General features: G+C 38.3%; 2 protein-coding genes across 16 annotated transcripts in view; one reads left to right on the top strand and one right to left on the bottom strand.

Annotated features, from left to right (window-relative positions):
• FAM13A (family with sequence similarity 13 member A) overlaps window positions 1-18,862 on the top strand; it is a 447,586-nt gene that overhangs the window by 91,179 nt on the left and 337,545 nt on the right. The gene's annotated exons all lie outside the window — the stretch shown is intronic.
• TIGD2 (tigger transposable element derived 2) lies at window positions 1,847-18,860 on the bottom strand. 3 transcript variants are annotated; one of them, XR_015165651.1, is made up of 5 exons: window positions 18,469-18,860; window positions 17,843-18,287; window positions 8,340-8,415; window positions 4,836-4,923; window positions 1,847-2,401 (listed from the first exon to the last, which is right to left on the bottom strand). XR_015165651.1 is itself a non-coding variant. In XM_086406476.1 (2 exons), the coding sequence occupies exon 2, from the start codon at window positions 17,357-17,359 to the stop codon at window positions 15,782-15,784; it is 1,578 nt and encodes a 525-aa protein (XP_086262602.1). In that variant the 5' UTR covers window positions 17,360-18,287; window positions 18,469-18,860; the 3' UTR covers window positions 15,439-15,781. The 3 variants fall into 3 exon arrangements, 1 of the variants encoding a protein (XP_086262602.1); XR_015165652.1 differs by lacking the exon at window positions 8,340-8,415; XM_086406476.1 differs by lacking the exons at window positions 1,847-2,401; window positions 4,836-4,923; window positions 8,340-8,415 and having other exon boundaries at window positions 15,439-18,287.

Genomic DNA, 18,862 nt, shown 5'->3' with positions numbered 1-18,862 from the left:
GTATATTGCATTAGATTTCTTTCTTATTACCTAACATCAATTTTTAACGAATGTTCACTTTATATAGAATTAGAATTAACCTAGTTACACAATAAAAATATGTAGTTATATAATAAGAACTTTTGAGTGGTCACAATGTAAATGTATTTAAAGGATATGCTATGCATCAGGTAACCCTTTATTAGAAGTTTCACATTTAACATAATAACTTTGGGTGAGTTATAGTTATTATCATGTTGAAGATACAAAATTAAAATTGATCAACTCTAAATATGTTCAGAATTTGGTGAATAATTTTCTTTATAAAGGAGACTATTAACTTTGCTTGTTAAATAGGCCTTTTCTTATGTGCATTATTTAATATTTATTTATGAAAAGGAGGAATATAATATTAATTAAAATGATTTTTGGAAGCAGCTTTCTATTTTGATCTTGCATAGGAACAGACTGAAATATAATACAAGATCTGTCAAGTTAGAGAATAGTTATATTTTCACATTAAATATTTAATTCAAATTTGTTAAACTTTTTGCTCCAATGAAAACTAACAGTTACTGTTAAAGACTTCTTGGAGTATTTAAAGGGCAATATTTGCACACAGTGTGGCTTCAAATGAATTTACATCATGTCACTCTGTTACTGGGAGAGGATATTATTAAAATGTAAAGTTATTGCTAAACATGAAGACAAAGTAACCATCTTTAGACTTTTAAAGAAACAGCGGTGACTTTCATTATTATACTTACAAGAGGATGAAATTCAGAGTGATTCCAGGACTTTCACAAGGTCATGTACCTCGTTATGGGTTAAAGCAGGTCTATGATGTATGTCTCCTATTTACAGGCCAGAGTTGTTTCTCTTACAGCTTTCTTTGTGAGCATGAATGCAGGAAGATCAGGTACTACCAGCACTTTGAGCATTTCAATTTGTAATCTGCAGGACTCTCTCACTCTTTGCAATCTATCTAGCATTCCAATGCCAAGCCCATTAAATGCTAGTAGCACCTCCACATTCCCCCCAGCTTTAGAGAGATGTAATTGATAGATAACACTATGTCAAGTTTATAGTACCTGTGCTAAGTCACTTCAGTCATATCTGACTCTTTGAGACCCCATGGACAGTAGCCTGCCAGGCTCCTCTGTCCTCTGTCCATGGGATTCTCCAGGCAAGAATACTGGAGTGGGTTGCCATTTCCTACTCCATTATTTCCAACTCCATTATAGTATCTGCACATTCTTAAGTGCTTCTCCTAAAACAGTCCTGCCCTGGTTAAGAAATACTGCATATATCAAAAGCTCATGTATTAGGAGGAAATGATGAATAAGACGACTCCCAGATGTCTCATCAAATCCTCTTACTTTCACTTGTAATTCCCTAAGTGTGCACTGGCTTTTCTTGAAGCCTAGGGGAAGAGCTTCTGATCTTTATACTTCCATTGCCAATGTGTGTTCAGAAGTGAACAATGAACACCACTAGGAGCTGTAACTAGAAGTGAGACCTTTTTACACCTCTTTGGTTTTTACCTTGCGGATTTTTATACCTACTGTGGATTTGTTGAGAAACGCACACAAAGATGACATTATTTATCACCTATTAAATATAATACAGACATGAATTTGACCAAACTCTGGGAGATAGTGGAGGACAGAGGAGCCTGGTGTGCTGCAGTCCATAAGGTTGCAAAAAGTGGGACACAACTTAGTGACTGAACAACAATGACCATTAAATAAAAGAACATTTAATGGTTCTGATAAGAGATCTTTAGTGGAAGAGTTGGAAAATTCATTTGTATGCTAGATATCCAGACTTATCCTTTGACAGTCCTCGGTGAATAAGCTAAGTCAAGTAAGAAAATGTTTCTTTATTATAGTTATATAAGGGTATTGTAAAGTCATAATCCCAGACTGATTACACAAAATGTGAGAAATTACTGTATATGTGAGTGTGTTTATTTAACCAAACACATACCACCTTCTGTGTGCCAGGAATTGTTATAAGCACTTTACACATGTTTATTCAGCTAATCCTCACAGCATCCTAAGGTAGATCTAGTCCCTACATAAGATCTGTTTCCTCATCTATAAAATGAGGAAACAGAAATGGAGAGTACAATCACACAGCCAGCATACGGCAGAGTAAGAATTCCCACCCAGGCAGGCAGGACCCGTAGTCATTTTCTTCACCACCTTACTATTATTCTGCTTCTCTACAACACAGGGATAACAAGGCAACAGAACATTGTGAAAACCAAGTTTAGGATTTTGGCCAACCGGAAGAAAACCCAAAGTTGCCACTTGCAAATCAGATGTTGTTTTGCTGCATCTGAAACAACAAGGCTTCTCGACATCTTTTTGTAGGAATTTCATGAAAATCTCGTTTTCCCAGGCCCTGGTTTTATAACCTAAATATCCAAGAGAAAAAATATATTAGTCAAAAGAGCTATATATTTGTCTTCTCTTTTTTATTAATATAAGATGGCCTCACATATGTGAATTTTAATTTTTGACTTGTTAAGCTTAAACAATAAGTAATAGCAAAGTTAGCTATTACTAATAATAGCTAGTAATAATAATTACTATTATTGCTAGTAATAGCAAATTTTTTTTCTTTAAACAAACCTGTCCCACATTTCAGGAAAAACCCTGTTTAGATGTTCCATATCCTCTTTATCAACTAGTGGTTTGAGCAGCTCCACTAGGAATAGAGAACGGTGATGGAGAAAACTTTGAACACCATTCTAGTCCCAAACAGAAAAATTTTCCTTTCAGATTGAGATTTTATGTGTCTAAATAAAATTAGTTCCTTCTCCTGGAAGCCAGAATATTACCCTTGCTATACTGGAAATGATAACAATTTTATGTTCATTTTCATATATATGACTCCTCTTTCCTTATAATCCATCAAAACAAAATGACTTTTATTGTGGATATATGACTGGGATTCCACTGTGAGTGATATAACAAAGCATTTAATCTTGTATTCCCAATTCCTAAAAGAGTACCTGGAATTTAGGAAGTACTTGATTTATGTGCTGAATAAATAAATTATAGGAAAATGGCAAAAAAAAAAGAGGAAAATATGTCTTGATCAAAATATACAAGTAAAATATGCTTGGATAGTTATTATATTTATCATTTAAACTGGTTTATATAAAAAATAAAATTCTTGTTGGTGACATTAGATTTCACATTTCTATTTTCTATTTTGGTGGATAGGAATGAGTATAAAAAGATCATCCAAATTTATAACTGATAAATAATTAAAGCTCTTTTGTTCTCTAACACTTTATATTGAGTAACATTTTACTTAAGTCAGCATTATTCTATATAGACTTTACATTTAAGAAATACTTTCTTCTTCTAAAATTTCAGGGTCAATACAAACTGATATGTCAAAGTGAGAACCCAGTCCTTGGTGTTTATTTTATACTGACTGACAATATATTTGCCATTGTAGGTTGACACCAAATATATATGAACAATGAGCCTTACTTCAGAAAGCAAGGATCTTGCTATGCAAGAGTAAAGTAATAACTGAACATGGAGGGGAAGGGTGTGAATGTGGAAAATCTCAAAATGAGAGAAAATATCAAAGTTTACTTTTTCAATATTTTTTTCAGAGCAAATTTTAGCATCCATTCCTCCTCCTAAAATATCAAGTTAATTGTCATCCCAGTTTTATTTGAAAATCTTCTCTCTTCCACACTTTGCAATGCTGTTTAGAAGGGACAGTCCCTGCCCTAAGCTTGAGAGAGTGGGCACTGATTGGGTTAAGCCAGGCAGTGGGACCCTTGTGCTGGCCACAGTTCAGGCTTAGGCACACACATAAGCTATCAGAGACAATTAGGGATGTGGAGACATTTGCTGGAGGTGGATTTGATGCTATGAGAGCATGGGTCTTGGAGCTCAACAACATGTTTCTGTGATGAGAGAAGCTATCACATAAATGGGGGGTGAAGCTGACTTACAAGATGCTGATTACAAAGATGGACACTATGAACATGGGTAGAGTCCTTAATCAAGCCACATCTAAAGCCAAGCTCCTCCCTGGACTTTCAAATCTAGTGCCTAATAACCTATTGCATTCCTCCTTTTAAACCAGTATGGGTCGAAGTATGACACTTGCATTATGAAGAGGCATAATGAATTTAACAATGCAAGTCAGGCTACTTTTCAGGCAGAAGCACAATATGGAGAAAATGTGAAGGTCATTCTTAAGTACTTTGTAAAATAAAGTGGAAGAATGATCATCCAAATTGAGAAATATTGCTTCTAATTATAGTTATATTGTTATCTTTTTATTTGAAATTTTCTTTGACTTGCTGTTTTATAAAGAACTGAAATGGACATATCTGTTTGATTTGTCTAAAAATTGTTGTGCTTTTCAATATTGTTGTTTAGTTGTTAAGTCATGTCCAACTCTGTGCAACACCATGAATTGTAGCCTGCCAGGCTCCTCTGTCCACGGGATTTTCCAAGCAAGAATGCTGGAGTGGGTTGCCATTTCTTTCTCCAGGGGGTCTTCCCGACCCAGGGATCAAACTTGTGTCTTCTGCATATTCTTTACCACTGAGCCACCTGGGAAGCCCTGTTTCAATATTACCTGACTTTAAATCACATTCAAAGTAGTTGGATAGAATAAATGTTTAATCCTTTGACCTACAAAATCAAGAATATGAATTGTTTCTATAGATCTATGAACTCTAACAGTGGGCTTCCTCTCTTTCCCCTCACCCTAGGCCTGCCTCTGAGAGGCACAAGCTGTGGTGTTTTAAAACCACAAAAAAAAAAAAAAGGAAAAGTAATTTATGTTGACAACTGAATGTCCTACTTTACCCTTTTTATTTTTAAGAGGTAGGGATGTTTCAAGGTTTGCAGAGTGGAGGCTGTTGCTTTCAGTTAGGTTCAAATCCAGCATAGTAAGCTGAAAAGGAAATTTAGATTAGCATTAACATTTGTAAGTGAAATTTATGATTTACAGTGGAAAAAACTGTCTTAATGTTAATTTTCAAGGCAGTTGCTTTAGAATGTGCTTCACATGTTCCTCATTTGTCCTCCACAACTTTGGAGACACTGGAGACATTGTCACGAAGTCCAGCACAGGGCCAAGGGGCTCACTCAGTGTGGCCACATGGGTCTCGCCTTCCTGCTTATACCCCTCAATTCGCCTTTATTTTCATTCCTATTCTTTCCCTCCTTTCCCTCATCTTTTCGCTCTTCCTCCCTTTTGACCAACTCCATTTTCCTTTAGTTAAGGAAATAGACTTGGTATCTGGGAGTACTGAGATATGCTGATGGAGGAAGAGACTCCCCTCCTCATCACCATCAGTGTTCTGCCACCACTGAAAGATACTAGAATCAGTTTGTACTTAACCACTCTAATTTTTCTTCTCTCATTATCATCTATTTAATATTTTTAAATTGTAAAATATCACACACACACACACACAGAAAATCACGTGTGTATGTTTGCTCAGTCATTTCCAACTGTTTGCCACCCCATGGATGGTAGCTCACCAGGCTCCTCTGTCCATGGGATTCTCCAGGCAATAATACTGCAGTGGGTTGCCATTTTATTCACTAGTGTATCTTCCTGACCCAGGGATTGAACTCTCTTCTTCTCCATCTCCTGCAGTGGTTGGCAAGTGGATTCTTTACCACTGAGCCACCTGGAAGCCCCACATAACACATTTACTGTCGTTACCTCTTCAATTGACTGTTACTGGATTCTGCCTCCATCCCTCAATGATCCTGCTCTGCTAAGGGTCATCATGACTTACCTGTAAATATTATATTGATAACTATGTTTTAGTTTTCAAAGTTCTCTGTAGTTCCTTTCCAAATCTGCTTGATCTTTAAGTCTCCTATTTCTTGCTCATAGTTTAAAGAGATACATACCTCTCTTTGTATAAGCTAAAGTTTGCTATGTTTGCATTCTATAGTGATTCCTATAAGTAGAGTCTCAGTGAGTCTGCTGCTGCCCTTGGTTGTTTTTGCTGGCTCTTAATTAAAGTGCCTTGTGAGATCTTGTTCTTTGGAACTTTATCCGTGGAAATTTTTTGAGGATCGTGTTAAAGTTGTATCCCTTCAGAGGGGATTTATGTTCATTCCTACCAACGTTCTGCAACCCACACTACCTAAATTAAATTGTCAGCTGGATGGTCTGGATAGACAGAGTAAATCCATATTGGAAACCTACACAAAGTCAGACTCATGTTTACAGATTCTCAGGAAAGATATTTCTGTTCCTCTCACCCAGTAACAGGGTCAATACAGGAGAGTTTTCTTGTTGCTCCTCCTGAGCCACAAAGTGAAAAGTGAAAGTCGCTCAGTCGTGTCCGACTCTTTGTCTATACAGTCCATTAAATTCTCTAGGCCAGAATACTGGGTTGCCTTTCCCTTCTCCAGGGGATCTTCCCAACCCAGGGACTGAACCTGTCTCCCGCATTGCAGGTGGATTCTTTACCAGTTGAGCCACAATGGAAGCCCCCTGTGCCACAAGTTTATTTCTAATTTCTTTTCACTGAAGATGTAAGTCTTTTGTGGTCCCAACTTTATGGGACCTTTTCTCCTCTCTCTCTGGCTTTTATTAAACAATTCTTTACTGTAGTTATTTGAGTGGATGATGCTGCCCCATGTCTTTATTGTGAAATGCTCGAGAACAGAACTTTTATCTTAGTCATAAATATAGTGCTCTGAATGGTATTGATTCATTCTTTCAGCCAGTCTTTATTGAACACTTTCGTGCCAGGATTATTTTGTATTCTGGATATACAAAGATTGTCAAGGCTTTCAAAGTCCTTGCTGTCCTGGAGCTTAAGGTTGTTAGGTTTCACTGGAGGTGTTACCAAAAAAAGCACTAGTGAAATAAATTATCCAGTGATGAGTAGTAAGAGGAAAGAAGATATAACTGTCAGCCACAAAAGAGGGTAAGGTTACATTTACAGAAACAGCAGCAAAAAGGACCGAGAGAGTTAAAATCAGCTACCTAAGGAGGCAGTCTAGAACCAAATCTAGATTCAGAGTTGTCGGGTAGGGCTCAAAAGGAGAACAAACTGGCTTAACTGGAATAGAAAAGTCTAGAAGTAGAAACCTAAGCAATAGCCCAGCAACACTTGTAGTGTTCTTGAATGTCTTGCTTTTTACCACAGCTCTGCCATGTATACACACATCATTTAAGAGCACTTGCAAATAAGATGATGACAATGGCTCTGAGGGGTACCTCCTCCTTCTCCAAGCTTCTCCCTCAAAAGATGGGGACTTGCTCATCTCTGCCTGCATTTCAGTCCCCTATTTTTAGTCTTACTACTTCAAACATTTATATGTGCTTCTCTACTTTTGTGTGTCTTTTCATTCTCTATTTTTCCTCTATTCTTTTAAATTTCCTGAGTAACAAGGGTGATAATTATTTTAAAGACATGACTCTTCAGGGGCCCCTAGATAGCTTCAGGGTGGGGGTTGCTTTTATTAGAAGCTTGGGCCTTTCAGACCCATCTCCCAACCTTGGGGTAAAGGAAGGCACTGGAGATTAAGTTAATCATCAATGGCCATTGATTTAACCAACCATGCCTGTTTATAGGATTAAAGCTCCATTAAAAACCCCTAAGCAACAGGGTTCAGGAAGCTTTCAACCTGGGAAACACATCCATGTACCAGGAGGGTGGCCCACCTACCTCCACAGGGACAGAGGCTCCTATTCTTAGGACCCTTCTGGACCTTACCCTACATGTCACTACATCTGACTGTTCATTTGTATCCTTTATAATGACGTGTAATAGTACTTGGGGGGTTGTGGGAACCCCCAGTTTTGTAGTCAAGTCAGACAGAAGTGAGAGTAACCTGGGGTCCTGATACTTGCCACTAACACCATAAGTGAGGGCAGTCTTGTGGAGCTGAGCCCTTAAACCTGTGCGGTCTGGCTGCATTAGTTAGGGTCAGAACTGCAGGACATCTAGTCAGTGTCAGCTGGAGAAAACACTGTGTATTTTGGTGTCAGGAGGGGAAAATACCCTCCAGGGTCCTACCAAATTTGATACCAATACTGTAATCACACCTTTAATAAAGATCATGCTGGAATCATATTCATTTGTTACAAGAAGGTAATCTGCATTCCTCATATTTATTCCCCTGATCCCACTGAAGACTCAACTAACTGCTTCAATGGCAAGAAGCCTTCCCAGTCCTCATCAAAATTTATCTTTCTCTCATATTTTATTTCTCTATAATGTATCTTTAATCAGACACCTTCACAATCTGCTTTGTGTTAGAATAGGCAAGGAATGCACAAAGAACAACAAATCATGGAATAGGTACAGGGTATAGGGACAGCGTACAACATACCTGATCACTACTCCTCAAAACTGTCAGTGTCATCAAAACAAGTACATTCTGAGAAATTGTTACAGCCAAGAGGAGCCTAGAGAGATATGAAAACTAAATGTAATGTGGTGAGATCCAGGAACAGAAAACGATATTAGGTTAAAACTAAGGAAATATGAATTAGTTACAGAAAAACAAACAAAAACCTATTATGTTCTGATGATAATGTAGGAAATGAAGAAAAGAAAAGGAAGATTCAGGAAGACCTTTCACTAGGTAAGATGTGAAGACAGCATTCAGATTCTTATCAAAAAGGAATTGAGACATCAGTGTTTCCTTTTACTACTCTAGATTCATGAGAATTCTATATTCAAAGATTGAAAGATTATGACACCTGAGTTTAAAATTCAATTACTTGCTAATTAAGCTGATATTAGCTGTTAAAAGAGTTGTGAAAATATATTATTCTTAGAAATCCTGTAAATTATATTCTTCATGGAAGTGATAGTAACAATAGTAATTTACTGAATACTCTTGTCTCATAAATATGGCTGTGGATGAAATATGTTAATTTAGTAAATCACAACTGTGTCATCATAAGAATTTTCTACATTTGTGATCCCTACAAATGTCTGTTTTAATTTCATTAAAAAATGATATAAGCAAAAAAAAAAAAAAAAAACTATTACGTTAAGTTATATGGATAGAACATATAAACAAAATGTGTTATTCTTAAATAATGTATAAATTTAACATAATTAATTCACATATAAATTAATTTTTTAAATGATTTGTTTTTATATAATTTATTTTTTAAATATATAATAAATTTTATATAATTTAATGATTAATTCACATATAAATCATTAGAAGTTTGACCAGTAAAAATTGCTATTTGGCTACATTTTGATAGCTCTACAATTTACTTGAATGAAATAAATGAAATAAAGTAGTATGCATTTAAAAAACATGCAGTAGTTAAAAGGTTACCTTATCTTTACTCCTAACTTAGTAAAACACAAGTCTATGCAAGAGCAATCAACAGCATTATGAAAAAACAATTCTGAAGTTAGATTACCTTTTAAATATCTAACTTTTGTATGTTCATATAATTGTGCTTTTATAAAAACATATCTGTTAAAGGCAGTTTTTATGTACCCCATTACCTCTAGTTCTATTTTCAAAAAAAAGGCAAGATTTACAAAAAAATTTATATTTCAAAGAACCTAAAAGATATAATTATTTTACATACCACTAAGAAAGACAAATGCTGTCAACTAACTGTAAGACAAGATTGATTGTAAGAAGTATCCCAGTTTTGCAGGTATTAAAATGTTTATCTTTAGAATCAGTGAAATACAGTAGTTTTTCTCATGGTGGAAACATTTTTATTATACATTGTGCCAATTTAATTGGTGAGTATGGTACTGAATATTTGTGTAGTGCAGGAGAAAACCCTTCATTCTCTAGTTTTTATAGAAAAGTAATTTAGGTATTTCATATAGTAAGATAAAATATCTTATTAATGCAATGAGGGGAGATACAAACTCCCCTAAACACTAAAATGTTAGCAAATGGCCCCCAAAATCTGATTTTGGGGGAAACAAAAATCAAAAAATGGAAATACTGTTCCCTAAAAATTGTCCATCAATAACAATAATTAAAAAAAAACAACCAAACTTTGTAAGTCAGCTTTGTGTTACGATTATTATGTTGAAACAGCTTACAATATGTTAGTTTGGATTAGATCACATAGATTATCAAGACTCCTATTGAATTCATCTTTTAAGTTACATTTTTAAAGCCAAAAAAGTAATCTAAAAAATCTGGGTTCTTTATCAAAATAAATTAACACAGCAAGTTTATATGCATTTCTCATTTAGAAAAAAATAGTATCTTTAAGATTTTATTCTGTTATATGACTTTTTTTAAAAAGATCAATTGCTTCAATGGATTGAAAAAAAGAACTGTTTTCCTTAGGCTTTCTTTTCTTAGGTTCAAAGGTAATTGTGTTTTATTGGTAAGTTCCAGATGATCAACATATTCTGAAATGTAGGAAAGAATTGGGTATCTGTTGGTCTTAGAAGAAATTACACATGATTTGGTTTTAAGTTTAGCTATTAAGGTTTCTCTTGAGAATAAAAGCACTCTTGATAGTTACTTCACACATTAATGAAGCTGAGTGTTACAGGCAATTTTTTCTCTTCTAATTTAAGAAAAAAGTTAAATGTTCCAAAATCTCACTGATTTCTTTAATATCTGTATAGTAAGTCTAATATATCATATCCCCCAGTGATTTAATTAGCTACAGTGATATTAGCCATTCATTACAGAGTCATTATGGACATATAAAAACCCAAAGGTCTATGTTTGAAGTTCTAGGGATATTCATAAATTACACCTAGAATTCCATAAAGGAACTATACTAAGTATGTTCATATCCATCTTTAGGTTAACCAAAAAATGTGGAAGACAATATGCCTTACACATTTCATTCAGCATTTATAGCACCTTTTGTTTCTGGCTTTCTAAATATACTAAACAGGTACTCTCTTGACATGGGTACACAAGCCAGACAAGTTTGGGGTAACCTAGACCAGGAGGAAAAGTAGAGTTAGGAACAAGGATGGGCTCCAGTGCCCCCTATCCCCAGTGATTTCCATGTAGAAAGGATGTTGGCCACCCTGGTAACCAGAGGAGGGAGGCATGGTTGGATCTACTTCTTCCCCCAGATCTATCTTTTGATCAGAAGAAAATTTAAAAGATGCCTTCATAATGACTATACCTGTCAGTTGCGTGGAGCTACATTGAAGATTTTTCTGAGCCTGATAGATTTACAGTGATATGCAGCTGCCTGGGGAATGATGCTGGTGGATGCATTCTCTGGAATGACACACACTCAGCTAAAGGTGGTTTTAAGGAAGACCTTGGTGGAGAGCCTCATAGATTCCTGCAATCTCGATGTCCGAGGGGGTGAGGGGGTGTAAAGAGGACCTCTGCTTTCTGCAAGTGCTGTGATCCCTGTCGTTGTCTCAGATAGCAGTGTTTGGTTGGGTCTCTGCCAGCTTCCTTTGGGAACTCCCTCTGAAAGGGGTATTATACATCCCCAAATTGGTATTAAGGATCACACATGCCTGGTACATAGCAGACATTCAGGACATGAACTGGGAACATTTCTTGTCCTTCAGGAGACAGAATCTCAGTAAGGGTCCTCCCACCTGTATCAAGCAAGCAGGTGCTGGGCTGGACTCCAGCATGGAGTGGGATTGGGATTGCAATCCAGCCCTCGGAGGTGCAGTCTAGAGGAAGCCCCTACCCGTGGCCACTAGGCCACGCTGTCGGAGCTGAGAGAAGCAGCTTCTACTTCCTTCTTGGCCGCCTAGTGACTGTGTGACCTGGGGCAGATGAAAACCTCTTCTCAGGGTCTTGGTAGGGAAATCATCTAATTTCTCCTCTAAGCTGGGACATTTGAGAGTAAAAAGGGTGTTGTAACACACCAGATAATCACATAAACCAGGGATGCTGCTGAGCAAACCGGGCCCGGTGACCCTGGACTCATCGTTACACGGGGTCTGTGCTGATAGTGCTGCTTCCTGACCGGGTGCCAGTCTGCTCCTCCAGTTTCCCTCATTTACAGAAGCAGTTTGCATTTCTGCCTTTAGCATACAAGCTCATTGTCTCACAAAGATGCCTTCAGCTGCTTGGAAGAACCCATTTCTCTGTGAGCTCCATTATCCCACATCACTGCTAAGGCAGGGACTCCCCCGCCACCCCCATGTTTTGACCGCTGGATGAGACCTTATGGTGACTGATGGCACACACTGTATTTTTAAGGGTCTGTGGAATTCAGCACTGCCCTCTCACTTGTGCAGGCACCCCAGTGAACATTCCCTGTGATAAGGCAGTGCCCTAGACCTCAACAAGGATGCTCAGGCCTCCTGGAGGTCTGCACAGAGCCACCATTCTCCAGGCCAAGCCTAGCAACCAGGGTTGTCAATGAGCAGCCCTAGGTGCCTAATAGTGGTGTTTATGAATGCTTGGAGTGTGCCCATTTAGCGCACAACCCTTTTACATATGAAGAAACTTGGGGTTCAGAGAGGTCTGAAAAGCTGTCAAGGTTATCTAAGGAGAAGACAGAGAAGCTGGTATTTGGACAGAGGACCTTTGTGACCATGAGGTCACAAAGAGTCGGACACAACTTAGCTACTACTGTAAAACAACAATCACCCTCATTCTGCTTGGCCAGAGTTTCACAGTGTTGTTGCTCAGTCGCTAAGTCATATCTAATTCTTTGCGACCCCATGGACTGTAGCCCGCCAGGCTCCTCTGTCCATGGGATTTCCCAGGCAAGAATACTGGAGTGGGTTGCCATTTCCTTCTCCAGGGGATCTTCCTGGACCAGGGATGGAACCCATCGCCTCCTTCAGTGACAGAAGATTCTTTACCACTGAGCCACCAGGGAAGCTCTTCACAAAGTGTGCCAATGATATATATAAGATAATTTTGGGTTACAGATGTTATTTTTTTTAAAGTTTATATTTATCTGAACTAGAAAGAAACTGCAACTGGCACATAAGACCTGTGATTTTGCTTAGGATGGAGCTAAAGCATATGTTTAAATGAGAAAAGGTCAACTTTATGAAAGTATTAGTAAGTGGACCTAGTACCCCTGAAGGCAGGCTAAATTTGGAATGCAGGTCCTAGCTTTGATTTGTAGTATGTTGTGTGGCTCTGGCCACAGCACTGGAGGCAGAGGGTCTCTGAAATCGTGGCCTAAATAGCTGTGCCCTGCTTCATGTCTGCTGTGCCACTTAGTCCATGATCTTAGCTAAGTTGGGAAAAATAATGAAGTGACCAGAGAGTTCAGTCTGAAGCTAGATTGAGAACAAAAAAGAATCCCAGAACAAGAGTACCATTATAATCCTATAATTCTGCTTGAATTGACTGTGGCACTGATCTGGGCCTTGCCAACTCTATTATATTTACTGAGCACTCAAAGGTTTCCAGTCAACTCCTATATTATTCTCTGAAATTGAATTATGAAATAGTAAATATTCCTACTACACAATTTTTTTAAAAGTATGCTCACAGTTGCCAAACACTTTCCATTTGGTCTGAGTTCTGTTAGTCTTACAAATCCTCTAAAAAAATATCAACTTCCATTTATACATTTATTTAAAAATAAACTTTTGGATATTTTTCTTTACAGTGCACAAGGTCAAATGAGAGCACATTATTTCTGGGCTTCTTAAACTAGGATACATATTAGGAGCGTGGGGTTAACCAAGATAACACAATGTGTTGTCCTAGAGAATATAATTAATATAACAATACCTGCTAAAGGAAAAACTTTTTTGAATTACAATTAATTATGGGATTAGAATGCACCATTTATATCATTGTTATGATAAAACAGAATTAAACCATTTCAATGTCATGACTGAAGGAAGTTTGAGAAGTTTTTGTTAGCAAAAAAGCTCTGTGTGTGAAAAATGCAAAGCAGTATTCAAACACGTCATTTCCAGGTTTCAGAATCCCTTTGCACCCACGAAGCCAAACAGCTTCAGGGCTTATGTGCATAAAGTTTCATTTCCTCAAGCCTTTTTAGAAGATGAAATATGTATTAATAATAATGTATGAATTCTCTCAAAGAAAATATCTTCTTAGAGGTTGTCTGAAAAGGCCTCTCTCGAACTTAAAATTTCTGCTTTGTCAAAAGGCAGAATTCTGAGCTCTAACAGTCCTCATGAAGGACTGTCAGAGCTTCTGAAATCTCAAATTAATCACAACAAAGCTCCCTATATGGCTGAACCTAATTACTGTAAACAGTCTCCTGTGACATTTCTTTTGCCTTGATGTTCTACTGATCTGTTAGTTTAGTTTGATATTTTAAGTCTTCTGCTAACTGCTATTTTATCTGCTTTAGAGATATTTTATTACTTCAATGAATGAGGCCAATATTAGTAACAGATTCTATGAACAAAGCCACTATGTATGTTATTAGCAGGCCTGGAGCAAAGAAACTACAATTCCATTCCCATTTCCTTTTCTAATTCAAACTCAGATGTCTTAAATATGCCTGCATACCCCCATTGTGCCTAGCAGTAGACGGTCAGGAAATGACTTCTAAATTGGATTAACCTTCCAGTTTTCACTAAAATACATTATGACTGTATTTCAGCTGAATCTAGTCACCTGCATCTCTTTTAACTCACCTCCCTAAAATGTAGCTACATGAGGGATCTGCTGAGCACATGTCTGAAACTCATTATTCCTGCAACTCAGTAACAGTAGCTAGTAACAGTAGCTAACACTCAGAGAACTTATTCTGAGCCAGGTCCTTTTCTAAGTCTTTATGACTTTAAAACCCATTTATTAACTCATGTACTCCTCACAAAAACTCCTGCAGGCAGGTACTATTCCTATTTTACAGACGGGTTAAGTAACTTGCCCATGGTTCCCTCAGCAGTGTAGGCTGTTTCTCAGGTTTGATTTAATGTCAATCCATTGTTCATGTGATGGTCCCACAAATGCGATGTTTGCTTATATTCCCAGTATTGAATTCTTACAGAAAAATTTGCTATATGAAAGCAAATGATGTACTGGGAAGCTTTAAAGTGTTATATCAAATAGCTTATTAAAAACTACTGACATATCTCTACTAATAAAGGGTCAAAATGACAGATAATACAATTTAACCCTCACTCTCTTCTAACAGGCAATGATTTGGAAAATGAAATCTATTTTTCTGGAAGAGTGATGGCATTCTTTCCACAACTACGAAGGAACTCTCCCTACTGTCACATGAAATAAAAGTGAAGTGCAAGCCCTTTCCCTGAGGACGTTTTAACCTGATTTTCTTCTTCCCTCATTACACTCAGAGACCTAATCTGAACTGCTGGCTGTCCAAATACTGTCAGTACAGAATGCCGTATTTCAGGCTTTAAACTATTTTCCTTAAGTTCTCTGCTTTCACAGTGAAATACATGTACTTCCAGTATAATCTCTGCTGCATTCTACAATTTTCAGCAGGTAGAAAAAATCATAGACATGGAAACTTACCACCCCTCCCCCAACGTATTTCAGTTTGGAAACTGAAGTTCAGAGAAAGTCATAAAACTTCAATTTAAGAAAGATTTATTGATTGCCTATAGTGTGCGTGGTCCTCTATTAGACAATGACATTCAGGTACAAAACAGACATAGGCGCCCTGGCCTCAGGTACCTTATGATCTAAATTAGTACAATACAGATTAGGAACAGTAGACAAACAAGGTACATGTCAACTTCCTAGAATCAACATTCAAGTGCAGTAATTTACGTAATCCAAAATGGCATCTAATTCTAAAGTCATTTATAAAATGCATTTGGCTTTGAAATCCACAGCAATTCAAATAAGAAATTAAGTTCCACTGCAGATAAAGTCACACAGATGCAAATACACTGAAACTCTTAAGAGCCTTATTAATGACTTTTGTTATTCTGGATCTTCTGTTTTCTTCTTATTATGGTTCGAAGCCTTCGCAATACCAGTTTATCAGACAGAAGCATGTCATCTTGTTGTTCTAGATAATCTAGTAAATTTTCGGTCCATTCAAGTGCAGCTTTATGGCTGATATGCTTCTCTGGATTCAGTTCTGTTTTTCTCGTCTTACTGGAAGGCTTGGTCTCGGCAGGCCTGGCCTGGTCCTCCACACCTTCACTGTCAGTTAGGACCTGACAGCTTGAATCATTACTCCGAGAGTCAAACCACTGATCAATATTCTCAAGGTCAACATGTTCACAGTCTTCTGTGTTCTGTAAAACTGTTGCTAAGTTAGCTGCTAAAATGGCTCCTTCATCAATGTTCATGCCTGAATTCTCTTCAGTGCCAGGGAAAAGTTTTTTCCATGCTTTGGTTATGGTACTTGACTTTATCATGTTCCAAGCTCTTGACACTTCATAAATTGCATCTAACACTGTCAAGTTCTTCCAGAACATTCTGGGGTCAGTTCCTTCATCCATGTATTTCTGGAGAAGTCCTGCTCGGTAGTATCTTTTTACTGTGGCTAGAACTCCTTGGCTCATAGGTTGAATGAGACTTGTGACATTTGGTGGTAAATATTTCACAATTATTCTGCCATCATCTGAACTCAACAATTCTTCATTTGGATGTGCTGGAGGAAAGTCCAAAAGGAGCACTGCTTTTTCTAGAAGCCCCTTGGATTTCAAATGCTTCTGTACCTGTGGCACAAAGTATTTTTCAAACCACTGTCTGAAAACAGAATGTTCTATCCATGCACTTTTTTGACTGAAATAAGTGACAGGAAGGTTTGAAAGGTCAGCTCCTTTGAATGCACGAGGTTTTTTTGCTTTTCCCACAACACAAAGATTAAGTTTGTGTAAACCAGTGGCATTTGCACAACACATAATAATGATTCTCTCTCTGCTTGATCTATAACCAGAAGAACTTTGCTCAGTTTCAAGAGCTAATGTCCTTGATGGTAGACATTTCCAGAACAATCCAGTTTGATCAGCACCATAAATTTGTTCTGGTTGTAGATTCTCTCTCTCAACGAATTCCTGAAAGTTACCACAAAACTCACTGGCAGCAGTTTCGTCTCCTTTTAATTTTGTTCCTTTACCAGCAGCCTTTGGAATACCATGGCGCTGCTTGAATCGAGTCAGCCAGCCAGAGGATGCATTAAAATCACCTTCCATCCCCAGAGCATCAAAAAAGAACTTGGCTTGTTTTGCACAAATCGTTCCCGACACTGGAATTCCATCTGTTTTCTGTTGGTTAAACCACTCTATCATAACTCTGTCAAGTTCTTCATATGTGGACGACTTCATAGATTTACGTTTGGATACCCCACTTGTAGGATCTGAACTGTTGGCATAGTTTATTATCCTTTCTTTGTTCTTTTTAATATCACGAACTGTGGATTCACCAATTCCATATACCACGGAAAGCTTTTTGAAAGAGATGCCCTCCTCCAATTTCTTAATAATGTCAAGCTTGTCCTTAATGGTCAACACCACACGCTTTCGTTTCCCCAACATTGTACCTAATATTTTAGAGGATTACTACAACAAGACCTTTAATAAGTTAGATTTGGACACAATGAGATTTAAAAAATGGTGTTTTAAGATCCCTTTCCTGCCCCACTAGGACCTAGATGGACAGTGTGTTGGCCAATTTCCAGGCCAAGCCTATGTGACTCTCTTCACTTTGCTCTTTTAAAATTTACAAACTCAAAACAACAAAGACTAGCTCCAATTAATCCTATCTTCTATCTTGCTTCTCCTAAGTTTAAGATCTTTTCATGAACTGTAATCTCAATGGTGATGATAACCCATACTGTATTAGCAAGGTCTCTAAAACAGTCCTATTGTGTACTTAATTGTTTTTGCCATCCTATGGGTGAGGCTCTATGTTAAAGGAACTAAGTCACTGGTGGACGAATTTAGAGAAATGTGCTAGGGAACAAAGTTTTTAAGACAGGACTTGCAAACTTAATAAGAAATTATAATGGGAAAACTCACCCCCTGACTGCTGTCCTTGTCAGGCAGTGCACTGTATGGAATGCTGCCTCCCCGGGCAAGGACTGCTACAGGTTACGCAAGAGAGTGATAATGGAAATCATAGGCAAGCAGGAGAAGGCAAGCTGAACAGAAGTGAGCAGTGCAAACAAGGCTGAGAGTGGACAAGCAAGAAACTCCGTACTTTAACACGACACAAACTTCCACCTAATGTGTTTGGCAACTGAAAAGGGAAAAGGCTGACCAGAAGTGGTGTCACATGATTAAAGAAAGCGTAAAAAAAAAAAAAAAAAAACTTCATTGGCAGAAATCAGGACTCATGGTAGAGACTATGGGGTGGAAGGCTCAGTGAAGATGTTACGATAATCCTGGTGAAAGATGATCCTCGATGGGCCAACAGAAGCAGTTCCTGTCGGGGACTGTATAGGCACTCCAAGCCTCCGAAAACCTAAAGGAAAATACCAAAAACATTCTTCGTTCAATATCAGGGTCTGTGGCATTACCCACACCTATCCTGCAACTGTGTTGAGAAAATTAACGCCTCCTATGAATGTGATGGCTAAATACAACAAACACTGCTTTGGGGCATTACACACACAGTGTCAAGGAGCGGGACCTGAATTGCCTACCTCCTGAAATTAAGAGGTCAGAGAGCAGCCGTGTTAGCGAGGGCCTTTCCCCGCAGAAACGCGGGACGTCTTTGCTCATGGAGAGGGAGCCCGGATTCCTCCGTGGTCGCCAGCAACCAGGATGTCACCACCGAAGCCAGCCAGCGAGGGAGAGGGCGCTTGGCCCGGGGGACACCAGTCCACGGGCCGGGGACATCGCTCTCTGCCTGACTTCGCGGCGACCAGACCAATCTGAGAGCAAATGGAGTCTCCCGAGGGAGGCTGACACCGGCAGCGCGGCGGCGGCAAGAAGCGAGCGTCGCCGCCGGAGCCGGAAGGCGGGGGATTAGGGGGCACGCGCGCGCCCCCGCAGGAACGTTGTGTCGGCGAGGGGGCGGGGCCTGCGCGAGCGAGC

The sequence above is a fragment of the Bos grunniens genome, chromosome 6 (genome assembly GCF_055505025.1).
Source record: "Bos grunniens cultivar Pamir isolate PY7600 chromosome 6, Bosgru_T2T1.0, whole genome shotgun sequence".
Lineage (NCBI taxonomy): Eukaryota > Metazoa > Chordata > Mammalia > Artiodactyla > Bovidae > Bos > Bos grunniens.
This window is presented reverse-complemented; position numbering and strand designations above follow the sequence as displayed.